The 12031-nt window shown below is 39.2% G+C and overlaps 1 protein-coding gene across 1 annotated transcript in view; it reads right to left on the reverse strand.

Annotated features, from left to right (window-relative positions):
• Positions 1-9221, reverse strand: part of LOC149229078 (acyl-lipid (8-3)-desaturase-like) — a 246043-nt gene extending 236822 nt beyond the window's left edge. The window contains exons 1-2 of the mRNA XM_089378451.1: positions 8917-9221; positions 8433-8599 (exon numbers count right to left, since the gene is read on the reverse strand). Of these exons, the coding sequence (XP_089234577.1) occupies positions 8433-8584 (152 nt within the window). The 5' untranslated portion in view covers positions 8585-8599; positions 8917-9221. The remainder of the gene's footprint in view (positions 1-8432; positions 8600-8916) is intronic.
• Positions 9222-12031: the final 2810 nt, after the last annotated feature.

Raw genomic sequence — 12031 nt, forward strand, 5'->3', positions numbered from 1 at the left:
AAGGCTTGCAAAACCGGTTATCCATTTTTGTCCATTACAGAAAGGGAGGTAGGGTTCCTTGGACAAATCTTGTTGATTAACCGGGCGAGCAGCATGGTTTGAGCATGGACCAACATCATCATAGTAAACTTGTTCCACAAGCAAGAGACCATGCATTCGATCCTTCCAAAAGGTTGGGATTGGCAAGAGATCGTGAGTTGGTATCCTATTGATGGGGGATCATTCCTAGCAAGGAGCATAATACCGTTGGGACCCTTAGATATAAGGGACGCTACATGCTCCAGCCAGCAGTGGGATGTTTGTCGACAATTGATCAACATACCAGTTGCACTAGGCCTGCATCAACATAGTGGGGTTGACCTTGGTTTATGCCAAGGATTGGACTGGATTGAGGTGATGAGTTGGTATTCTACTAGTGGAGCGACATCTATGGCCAAAGATAGAGCACAATCAGAGTCATGGGGTATGGGTGATGATGATTGGCCATGGTGGTATTGGGATCCACCAGGATCTATCGAGGGCGGGACTAGTCTGAGTTTAGTCTGGGATTTGGGCATTGAGGAATTTGTTCATGGTTGGGTGGCACGGAAGCATGGTATCACCCAATGGTCTCTATGAGACCCGAGTATTGGATCTTGTGAATTTTTCACTATTGCAACTACTGGAAATTATTCTTCTAACTCAAAAATTAATTATGCAGTTTATTTGCTACGGCAAATAACAAGTAAAATCATAGCAGCAATTTTCACCATAAAAATACTGCAAAAAATAAAATATTGGAAACTGAGAAATTCTAGCACACACACAATAATTTCAACACAGTTATTTTTGGACAATTGTCCCCAAAAAAACTCAACTTGGGAAAATCGGTGCAGCAGATGAGGGTTTTATTATTAATATTCAACAGCGATTCTAAGTACAATGATTTAGATGCCCAGCTGGCAATCTAATCTGAGGAAAACACTGGCAAAAATATTGTGAAAATTTTCTCTCACCTCACAGCTATTTTTTGCCTCCGAAATAGCTTCCCCACCCTCTGTGTTGAGCTCCCTGGGTCACCCTCTGCGTAGAGCCTACGCTGGCCCTCCGAAGATTTTAGCCTTCCTTCCTTTGACTCTTCTGGGAACTGGAAATCTTCCTCTCAGAGTGCTACTGCTCTCCTCTTCCACCTGCTACTCACCCTTTGGCTCTATCTTCTCTGTTGAGTTGTTGCTACTGAGAAAATTGAACTTCCTGGGCAACTGAATATCTACACTAGATGATCTCCATCACCACATCGACTTTTTTTATAATCCATTGTTAGAGCACCAACGGCCAAGATTAAAACTCAATTAATGGCTAGGATCATTTCTAGATCGAATCATGTGAGTGTCTAAATGATTCACACCTTATCTCAATTAATATTGATTAATTAACCATATTCCCTAAGTTTAGACTTAGGAAATATTTAAAAATTAGTTAATAATCTAATTGAGAAACTTTGAGGCGGAATTTCTAGAAACGATATCTGGGTTTTGGAGATCTCGTGGATTCTAGCCTCTCCACAAAATTTCGTGGCTAGAACACATCTAATGCTACAAAAACAAATGCTCCCTCTTAGCGAGGAATGTGTTCTAGTGCCACTACACACCCTGTAGCAGCATCATGTCTCTGTCTCATCCCCTGTCATGTTGTTGATGTCTGGCCATACTTCCCACCAACCACTGCGCAACTTATGTTGCATCTGTGTTGTTGTTGACACTACCATACTGTTGCCAACACTGCAACTCCCTCTCATTTGTTGGTGTTGCAACTGCAACCTCCAAAATAGCCTGTCCATGCTATTGAAACGGATTCTCCACCATGCCCATTTGTTCTCTGAAATAGACGAACTTAACTCTCCCTAGAGCTTTCGTGAGTATATCTGCAACCTGCTCTTCTATGGGAACATATTGTAGCTGGATTGCTCCTCGATGTCCACGATCTCTGATGAAGTGACATTGAATATCGATGTGCTTTGACCTATCATGAAAAATTAGATTCTCAAAGAGCTTGATGCAACTCTGATTATCACAATAGACATTGGTCACCTCCATCCTTTGCATGAACAAGTTTACTAGCAGCTTTCGAAGCCATATAGCTTCACTCGTAGTTGTGCTAGCTGTCATATATTGTACTTCTGTAGAGCTCAGTGCTACTGACCTTTGCTTCATGCTACACTAAGAAACCATCCCTGATCCAACACTGAAGCAGTACCTGGAGGTACTTTTCAGGTCCACTGAATTACCTGCCCAATCTGCATCTGTGTATCCGCAAAGTCTGACGTCATTCTCTAGAGTATATTTCAACCCATACTCGACTATGTCGCGAATATACCTCAGAATATGCCTCGTTGCTGCCCAATGTACCCTTTTCGGTTCCACCATGAACTGATTAAGGGTATTGACGGCAAAGAAAATATTTGGCCTAATGTTGACCCAATACATGAGAGACCCAATGAGTTGTCTATACAAGGTGGGGTCGACATCCTTATCATCTAATGTGTCTATCTTCTTCCAATTGGTAATAATAGGCGTAGACATGGGTCTGCAGTCCTGCATTCTGAACCTTTTCAGAATATCTAAGCGTATCTTCCTTCCCCAAGGAAGATCTCCCCATCTTTCTGCCACGCCTCCAACCCTAGGAAATAGTGCATCAACCCCAAATCCTTCATGTCGAATTTTGCTACCAAGTTCCACTTGCATTCCTCTATGAGCCCTGATGATCCTGTCAAAAAGAGATCATCCACATACAAAACTAGAATGAGCGGCTCATCCTCTACCATCAAAGTATTCATGGAGATATGAATTTATTTGTGTTATGGGACAATTCGTCAAGGTCGGCTAGCAACTAAACTGCCCCCACTTGTGCTCCATGTTTTGGTATAAATACAAGTGCTTTGCAAGTCATTTCAACGCACAACTCTCTTGAGATTTCTTCTTCTCCACCTGTTTTGGGTTTTTAGTAGAAAGAAGAATCTCAAAGGGAAAAACGCAAGTCTAGGAGGAGACCCTATACGCAGCAAAAGAAGGATGCCCTAGCCGTTGCCATAATGAAGCCTAGCTGTAGGTCTCGTGAAGGTTTGGCCGCAGTTCAAAGGGAGATTTTCCATTGTTTAAGGGAGCTTCAATAGCCCTACTCTTAGAGCCATAGCCGCAGTCTATTCATAGGCTAACTCAGTCCTATCATGCCCTAAACGCAGGTCATATCAAACCCTAGCTAAACGCAGTCCATACGTTGTTTTGGAAAGGTTTGAGACCGCACTTAGATGCAGAAAAAGGGATTCCCTGGCCACAGTAAAGAGACTCATATACACAGCGTAAAAGGGCTCCTATACGTTGCCCATAATTGTTCCTATACGCTGCCCATAACTGTTCCTATACGCTTAACTGCTCCTATACGCTGCCCTAATCTATACGCAGCAAGGCATCCCTAACCACAACAAAAGAAGAGCCCTAGTGACAGCGTGAAGTTTGGGTGTTGGCAAGTGTTGTTAGTTAGGCATTTGAATGCCATAGCTGTGTTAGGGAGATAGGTAAAAGCGTTGGGCCTTAAACTACCTCAAAGGGGCAGCATGGAGGGCAGCATCTTTGTGCAAGACATTAAGTGCAATTCTGGGCCAGTTTTGATGGGCTGTTAGGGACTGTGGTTAGTACCCTAACCAGTCCCAGAATTGTAGCAGTGCACAATAAGTACAGCAGCATAATGATGTGATAGGTGGCAGCATGATGAAGGCAACATGGTGCAGTATGGTGCAGCAATGGGACAACATGGTAATGATGGACATATAGCAACAGCAAGAATGTATTGCAACAGTAGGATGATGAGGTATTGCAACATGCATTTGGGTGCAGCATAGTGCAATAAAGAGCTCAGCATAGTGCAGCATGAGGAGATGCAATACAGTGATGGGTACAGTCATGATTAGTGAAGCATGATGAGATGCAGCATAGTGATGATGGGTGCAGCATGGTGCAACACAGTGAGGTGCAACGTGATGATGAGGTGCAACACAATGATAGGTGCAGCATGATGATGGAGTCACCTTGGAGAATCAGTTGAAGCAGCATGTCTTCAACTAAGTTTAGCTACCTCATGTATCATCTTCTTAGAGATGATCTATGCTCTTATTTAGATAAGTCAAAGTGTTGACTTCTGTTAAATGTGTACTATCTCTCTCTCTCTCTCTGCTGAACTATTGAAGAACATATAAGAAGAATTGATCAAGGGTTTCCCCACATTAGGGTTTGTCCCTGGCTAGCGCCACATCTTGTGTTCTCTTGTCTTGGCTTGTCTTCTGCAATTCATGTTTATGTTCTATCTGCAATTTACTATTATGTTGATGTGATTGCTAATCTGGAAAAGATATTGAGCTAACAGTGAAAATTGAAATAAATTGCTCTAAGCATATAACATACCTAAAATTAACAGTCGAGGATGCCTTTAACCCTAAGTTGCACGAAGCACTGAAATGTTTCGGAGTCTCTGAAACGGGTACGTTTAGAAACGTCACCTCCAAAAAATGGAAATGTCGGTCGAAATGTTGATTGAAACGTCATATATGTATATATATACAAAAAAAAAATTATAAATAAGTGAATAACACATTATCTTGCAAGAAAAGAGGGAATAAGACCCATAGATGATAATTTAGAAGGAAAACCAATCTATATTAACTCTCGTAAATGATTACATGATGGTCGAGTTTCGGCCAAGTTTCAGCTGTGTTTCGAAGTTTCGGGTACAAGTACAGCCCGAAACGTCGAGTTCCTAAAAGTTTCGTGCAATAGAACTTTTAAAATTTGACTAAGAGAGGGTATTATCTTGTAATGAATATGCCCATATCTTCTATGCCAAAGTTTATTAGGGTTGATCCCCAAGTGAACTAGGCTCTGAGGAGATGGTGTTATAACTTTATAAAGTCTTCCTTCACGAACTCCAATAACCTTATCCTTTTCTATACTTGAATCCTTTCCCCAAACCAAAACTTTTCCATCTACAAAAGCAACCTATCTCCTTTATCTTCTAAACAAGAAATGGAAAGTAAATTCTTTTTCAAACCTGGGACAAAGGATGTTGTTGAGGTGTAGCTTTGCTCCACTTTCCAGCTTCAATGATGTAGATCCAAGGCCCTTGACTGCATAGTTGTTGTTGTCTCCTAGCTCCACTGCATGTGATGATGGTTCCCTTGATAGAGTATGAAGTTGTCCACTTTCTCCCGTCATATGTCTTGAGGCTCCACTATCAATGATCCATGTGTTGTCATCATCAAGTGTACCTGTAAGTGCAACCAAGAATCCTTCACTCTTGACTCTCCTAGATAGATTGTAGATGATCCTTCTAATCCAACTTCCTGCAATTCTCATGATATTGAGTCCCATCTTCAAGTAACTTGTCATTGAAGGAGTAACCTTTTCTTCCAAGATTGTTTTTCCCTTCTTCAAATGATAGCCAACAAAGTGATATTCATCCTTCTTCCACCTTAGCTTTGATACCATGTTGAGAAATCAATGCTTATACTGATTAGGGTTTGATTCCTCTTTGTTGATAATTACTTGTGAGTCATGTTGGCTTCTTTTACTTCTTTATTAGTTTATCTTTCATCAAGCAATTATCAAATTAAATGTATATGAAGACCAAAGGAATAAGAGACACAAGATGTAGGCACTCAGCCAGGGGAAAACCCCTCCAAGGGGAAAATCCAGTCTAACTCTTCCACTAGTAGATTCAAATCAAGATGAGACAATCCAATATCCTTTAGACCTAGACAAAGACCTCCTGCAATCACCAGGTCAGCCCTTCCTTCTTGTAGATGAACCCTGCCAAATTCTCCAAGTGTCAGCGTCACAATTGCAACTACAATCCAAAATTTTGGCCCCTAGCTACAGATTTTTGGCCCCCAGCGACAAAATTTTGGACCTGTAGTAGATTTAGAATTTTGACCCTAGCAACAACCCAAAAACCTCACTCGTGTGAGAGATAGATAGCCCAAGAACTAATTTTAGGTCTTCCTAGCTTCTTCCTTCCTTCTCCAGCGACTTCGCTCTTCTTTTTTGCTTCTTCTTCTTCTTGTAGATCGAACTTCATGAGTGAGTGCTCCAAATAGGTCAAGTTGCCTCTCTATATATAGCCTTTAAGCTGGGTTGAATTGCCATAATCCAGACAGACTTCATGAGGACAGGGTCGACTTGGTGTGGAGGTGACAAATAACCTTTTTTACTCATATTTTTACATGATACAAAAGCCCAAGAAGGGTCTAATAAAAATGATAATGACTCTAATGACTCAAGATAAAACCTAGAAGCCTTCAAAGGAGGTTTTGATCTAGAAAACATTAACCCAAGCATGACCATGCTTTAATAAGTCATTTTCTTATAATAAAATTTCTTTTGACAAATATAATTATGTAGACCAACACTAGTTATATTCTTCAACATGGTCATCCACAAGTAACTTTACAAGACCTCCCTAGGCCTAGTTCCATTCAACTTATTGCCTCTTTCTTTCATCATATCTCAGTGGTTGGAGGTGCTAAGCACTAGGAAAACTCCCCCATACTTGGGTCAGATGGTGGTATATCTATCAAACATCGGAGCTCCTCGTACACTATTGGGAGACACCTCAACTCTAAGAGACTTTGGACTTATAGCTACTCACTTCATAGTATTACCCCTCAAATCTGCTCAAGCAGCCAAACCTCCAACTTCATATTCTTCCCCTTGACCTTAGAGGGTGGAGACTGATTATTTCACTCTAGAGCTCCTCCCAACATTGTACAACAATGACCCCTCACTGTTGAGAACTATCTGGATAATATAACCAAAGTTTTCATTAATTCCTTCACATTGATAAACAAGGAGGCAAGGATACCTCTTCTTCGTCCTCCATATCTACTTATTAGTTCTACTACTAATGTTAAGTTAGGGCCTCGTGCATATTAGGGGCTTTCACCTCTATTTTTGCCTAGCTCATGCTCTTCTTGTTCATGTGTGTAGCTCAAGCAAGTACTTCTACACAGGCCTGAGTATCTAGGCATGTGGAAGCCACCTAATAGACCCTTAATCTTAGCAATTACTTAGAAATATTTTCTTGTATAAGACAAAAGTGAGTTAATCTAATGAAATGCAAAGGTTTTTGCATTAATGAATTAGATGAATCCCAACCATTTATCTCTAAGTGATGTTGAGATCTAATCTCAACCGTCAATCACTTAGGAGATTAGGGTTGTGGATTTGGTCAACAACTCAAGCTTATAAAACAAAGGTTAGGCTAAGGGAGAAGACACATTGAGTGAGCACGAGACATTGAGAGGAGGATGTCTCAGTGATTGGTTGGAGGACTTCCATTCAAATGTGCCAAGTTCGAGGAAGGTGCAAGGAGCAGCAAAAGAGATCCAGATCAGCCAAGTAGGGTTTGATCAACTGGATCAGATCTAAGTTCTCGTTGTGTGCATTTTCCTTGGTGGGCCATTATCCAATGGAAGGGAGCCCTTGTAGGTTCTCAATGATTAATGAAGAACCAATTGGAAGGGCAGAAATATGTATGTGATTGTGTGATTGGTGTATTTAATCTGCTTCAGCTGATTATTTTGTTATTGTTAAAACTCTAGCGGTGTTACTATTCAGTAGATTTGTATAATCTGCTATGAAGCAATTAACATGTGCTAGGGTTAGAAATTTAACCATTTTTGTGTCACGTGTGTGCATGTGTAATACTAGTAAAATAAAATGAAACAAAAGACATTTTATTTTTCAAATAGAATCATGTCAAAAGAACACAACTACTAAAAACCAGCATAGATCCATCATCTTGCATTGTCCAAAGGGATCAAATAAACAAGTCAAGGTGCAAAGCTCAATATTTATTTATCCAGTAGAACATGATGGTAGATAACAATTAAGATTTGCAATTTGAGTTTTCCTATCCCCTTGGTGCTTAATATATGTGAGATTAAGATGGATGTTACCGCTCAAGTTGGCAATGGGAATGAGAATAGGAATAGGAATGAGAAATAGGTCAACGGGACAGCTTTTCGGTAAGCTAACATTATAAAGCCTATATACTCAGAGTTGAAAAATCAGGAAGTGAGTTTTTCAGAAAGAGAGTTTTGCACGTGCTTCTTGAAAGAGTAAAACGCCCGATCCATTTCTTTCCGATTAAGGTTTTCAGTTCGGTTAAAGTTTTTGTGGAGGAGACTTAGTTGAGTCCTAATGTGCAATACTCGTCTTCATCACCGTTTACATTAAAGTTTACTGCAACAAATTCAATAACATTTATTTGCTGCTGCTCATTATTCATCCAATTGTAGCCCTCACTGACAGATTAAAAGTAAATAAGCTCTGAGTTCAAATGCGCTAGGTTCATTACAGCATAAAGAGCTTGGTTAAAGACAAGCTCCGTTACTCTTAGCTTACCAGCTAGTAACATCGTAAACCTTGCCCCATATTATGAGCCAGCAATCGTTCGGAGTGTTGTGCTTGCTCACCGCCTCCATGCTGTATCTTTTCAAGCTTAGCTCGCCATTGGACGGCAGAGTTTCCTCGGAATCCAGCGAAGGCGGCGCCATTTAATGTTTCCGGAGCTGCAACGAGAATATTTTCACAATTTCAGCGCACGAAATGTCGCAAAGAAGTTCGAACTCGAGACTTCCTCTGCGATACTAAAATACACGTTCTTGCATTGCTGTAAACATGCTAACGAAAATATAAATGATGAAAAAAACAAAAAAAAAAAACATTTAATACTAAATAATAGTGAAAAGAACTGCATTACATGAAATATAATATATTTTCTGGCAATGCCGTCACAGAGAAAAATACGAAGTATGTTAATGCAACATGAAAAAGCTGCAGAGCACGGGAAATGTATTTTACTGAAAGCTTTTCAGAGTCGTCTTACTTTTCTGCCGTGAACGGCTACAGGTGAGTATCAAGCTTTAGGTAAGATAAGCCAAAGCTCTTCGTGCTTCTTCTAATCTTTCAAGTCTGTCAGCCAACCACTAATGCAGTTGCAGTGAATCCATGAAGGACGCTCACATGAAAGCCCTCCTGTGAACCTCGCGGGGCGGGCGCATGGAAACTTGCAGCAGAGAGAGCCACACTAGGCTTTCTGTTATCCTCCAGGAACGTTCAGATACTTCGGGGACAGCAGTTAAAACTGCATGCAAAAAAATCTTATGCCACTTGCAGGACTGCTGCTCTCGGTTCACTGTTGAGGGAAACTTGCTGGCAAGGTTCCCACCGCTTCCAGGGGCTACGTGGACGATGTGACGTGAATGGAGTGAGTAGTGGCCCTATGACGCTGACTCTGGGTGGTCCACTTGCAATCTGTCCATAAAAATATCTAACGAGGACAGCTACGTGAGCCCTAGTTCACAAGTAAAGTAGGTGAACAGAGGACACCATATTCGAATTATGTATATTTTCGGCATAAATGTTTATGATAACGACCAACGACCATAGGTTAATCACCATATTTTTATTCCGTATATTCGGGATCAATGTTCATGGTAACGACCAACAACCATGGGTTAAACTCATTTCCCCACAAATGGGGAGACGGTATGTTACAGGTGGGGGAGGATTTATGATGTTTTTTTAACTCAGGTTACACTTGGCTTTTAGCCACACATCAATCTTTTAGGTTACGACAATGTTCTCAACGTGGTGTGTCCACCGTCAGTGACTTACAATCCAATATACTGGTTCGTTACACAAATTCACGGTAACTTAGCGTAAGCGGGAAGCTTTCTTTTCTTTTTTTGGGTATTTTTTTTATTTATCGTACGCGGGCAGTGTTTTCTTTTTTTTCCTTTCCTTTTAAATTTTTTTTTATTTTTCAGTGGGAGGTTTGAAATTGTGGGAGTTCCGTGTATATCCTTAAAAGTCGTCGGGAATGATTTTAAAGTCGATGGAGTGTCCATTTTTATTATGCGGTAGGCGGTGACGCATTTTTCTTTTTTCTTTTTTTTTTATTTATTTTTTATTTTGTTTTCAGTGGGAGGTTTGAACTTGTGGAAGTACGGTGTATATCTTTCAAAGTTGTCGGAGATTATTTTAAAGTCGATGGAGGATCCATTTTTATTATCGGGTAGGCGGAAACGCATTTTATTTATGTGTTTACTTTTAATTAGTTTTATGTTTTGTACTAAAAATTATAATATTATATTTTAAAATTAAGATTAGAGTATTTAATTTTATTTTTGTTTATTGATAATTTAATTTATTTATATGTATTTTTATTGGTTAGAGTTTTATTGTGCTATTATTGTATTTCGTAATATTGTATGGTCATGTATAGTAATCATCATTAGTTCATTTTTTCGAGGTATGAACGTTTTAGTTCAACCGTACTAGTAGATTTCACAGACAAGGTGTCTATTTTTAGGAACTCTCTGGGCCACACTATAGTTGTTGACAAAGCACTGTTTGTTCAAGCCACCACAGGAGTAGAGGGAAAGGTCGCAAGCAACATTCTTGCCAACGATAAATACTCTGTTGCATATACTCGTACTCCTACTCAAATTCTGAGGATAGTATAATCCTCTGGTAATTAATCATGTCCCATAGGATTCTACCCTCATGGTGTTATCGGACGTTTTGTGCACGGTTACCTCCCACCCTCCATAACAGTGGCATAATTTTAGCTCGTGTAACATATTTTTATTCAAGACAATAAATTAACCACACCACCAAGGAGATCTGAGTACACCAGTTGGTAAAAACATTAACACATCAGCACAATTCATTGTTGGATGATTTACACGTCAAAAAGCTTGTAAACTTTTTCCATGGATTCCTTACATTCATATCCATGTGTCTACGTCAATACAATAAACAGTAAAATCATAATCTCCATTGTATCAATATGAATTAAAGTCTAGGGTTGAATTCCATAGAGTTGGGTTGGTGCCATAAATCCATTCCCTCTTGAACATTTAACATATATTGTCGTCGATGAGGTTCAAATCACATAATCGCTTCCAGCAGGCTTCAGTGATGGATATGTTGACTGATGTCCATACACCATGGTATTTCCAAGAAATACATAATAGATTGTTTTTCATGGTTACCTATTAGCCATATCAAGAGGGAAAACTCTTAGTCGGGGTGTCAGGTTGGGCTTTTGATTACATGTGGATGCTTATAAAATTAAGACATATTTGACACACCAACCACAACTTTGTGCATTAAACATCACTTATGTCTCCAGCTCATATTTCATGTGCCTACCTAGTGTAACAATTTGTCATGACAATCTCAAATGTTGATATATATTTTATATATGTATTGAGATTTTTATAGCAAGTGAGCAACACTTGTCAAAATGTATATTATAAGGAAACTTAGACGATTATACTTCTTAACAATTTTAATATAAAGGAAAAAGGAGGTCTATATCTTTTATGACACGGTGTATATATGTTAAATTTGGTGTTATCATACCTTGATACCTTTGATATCATAACTTTTGGTCATGAAAGCCCATGGGTATATAAAAAGAATGAGGTCCCTCACTCATTATATACATGCATGAAATAAAACTCTTAAGGGGCCATATTGGCACGAAACTAAAAACATTATAGAAGCACAAATAATTATGTAAAAACCCTTTATGTATGAATTTACAACTGTGTTGTTACTAATCGGAACATTTCTATTTCAAAGTAGATATACCCATGATAGATTAAAAAGTGTAGCCATTATAGTGATTGATTATGTTGGATAGATTTGGTTCTAAGCACATAGTTATTTAGAGACATCATCATTCAACATCAATAGCCTAGTGTGATTATTCTAAAAGTTCCTCTCCATCCATGCATAATCTTCCATTCACATGCATGGATGGGGTTAGTGACGAAAACCTTGAGTTCTATGAGTCATTTATGAGTTGCAATATTTTCTTTTATTGTTTTTTACTTTAATTTAACTATATTTAAACTAAGCGGCAAAGACTAGCTACTATGTAGCACTTGTCAATCTTTTTTTATGTATTATTGATTTAGTGTTAAAGT

This window comes from Pinus tabuliformis, chromosome J, assembly GCF_031772625.1.
Source record: "Pinus tabuliformis cultivar Carrire ecotype Pingquan chromosome J, CPIR1, whole genome shotgun sequence".
Lineage (NCBI taxonomy): Eukaryota > Viridiplantae > Streptophyta > Pinopsida > Pinales > Pinaceae > Pinus > Pinus tabuliformis.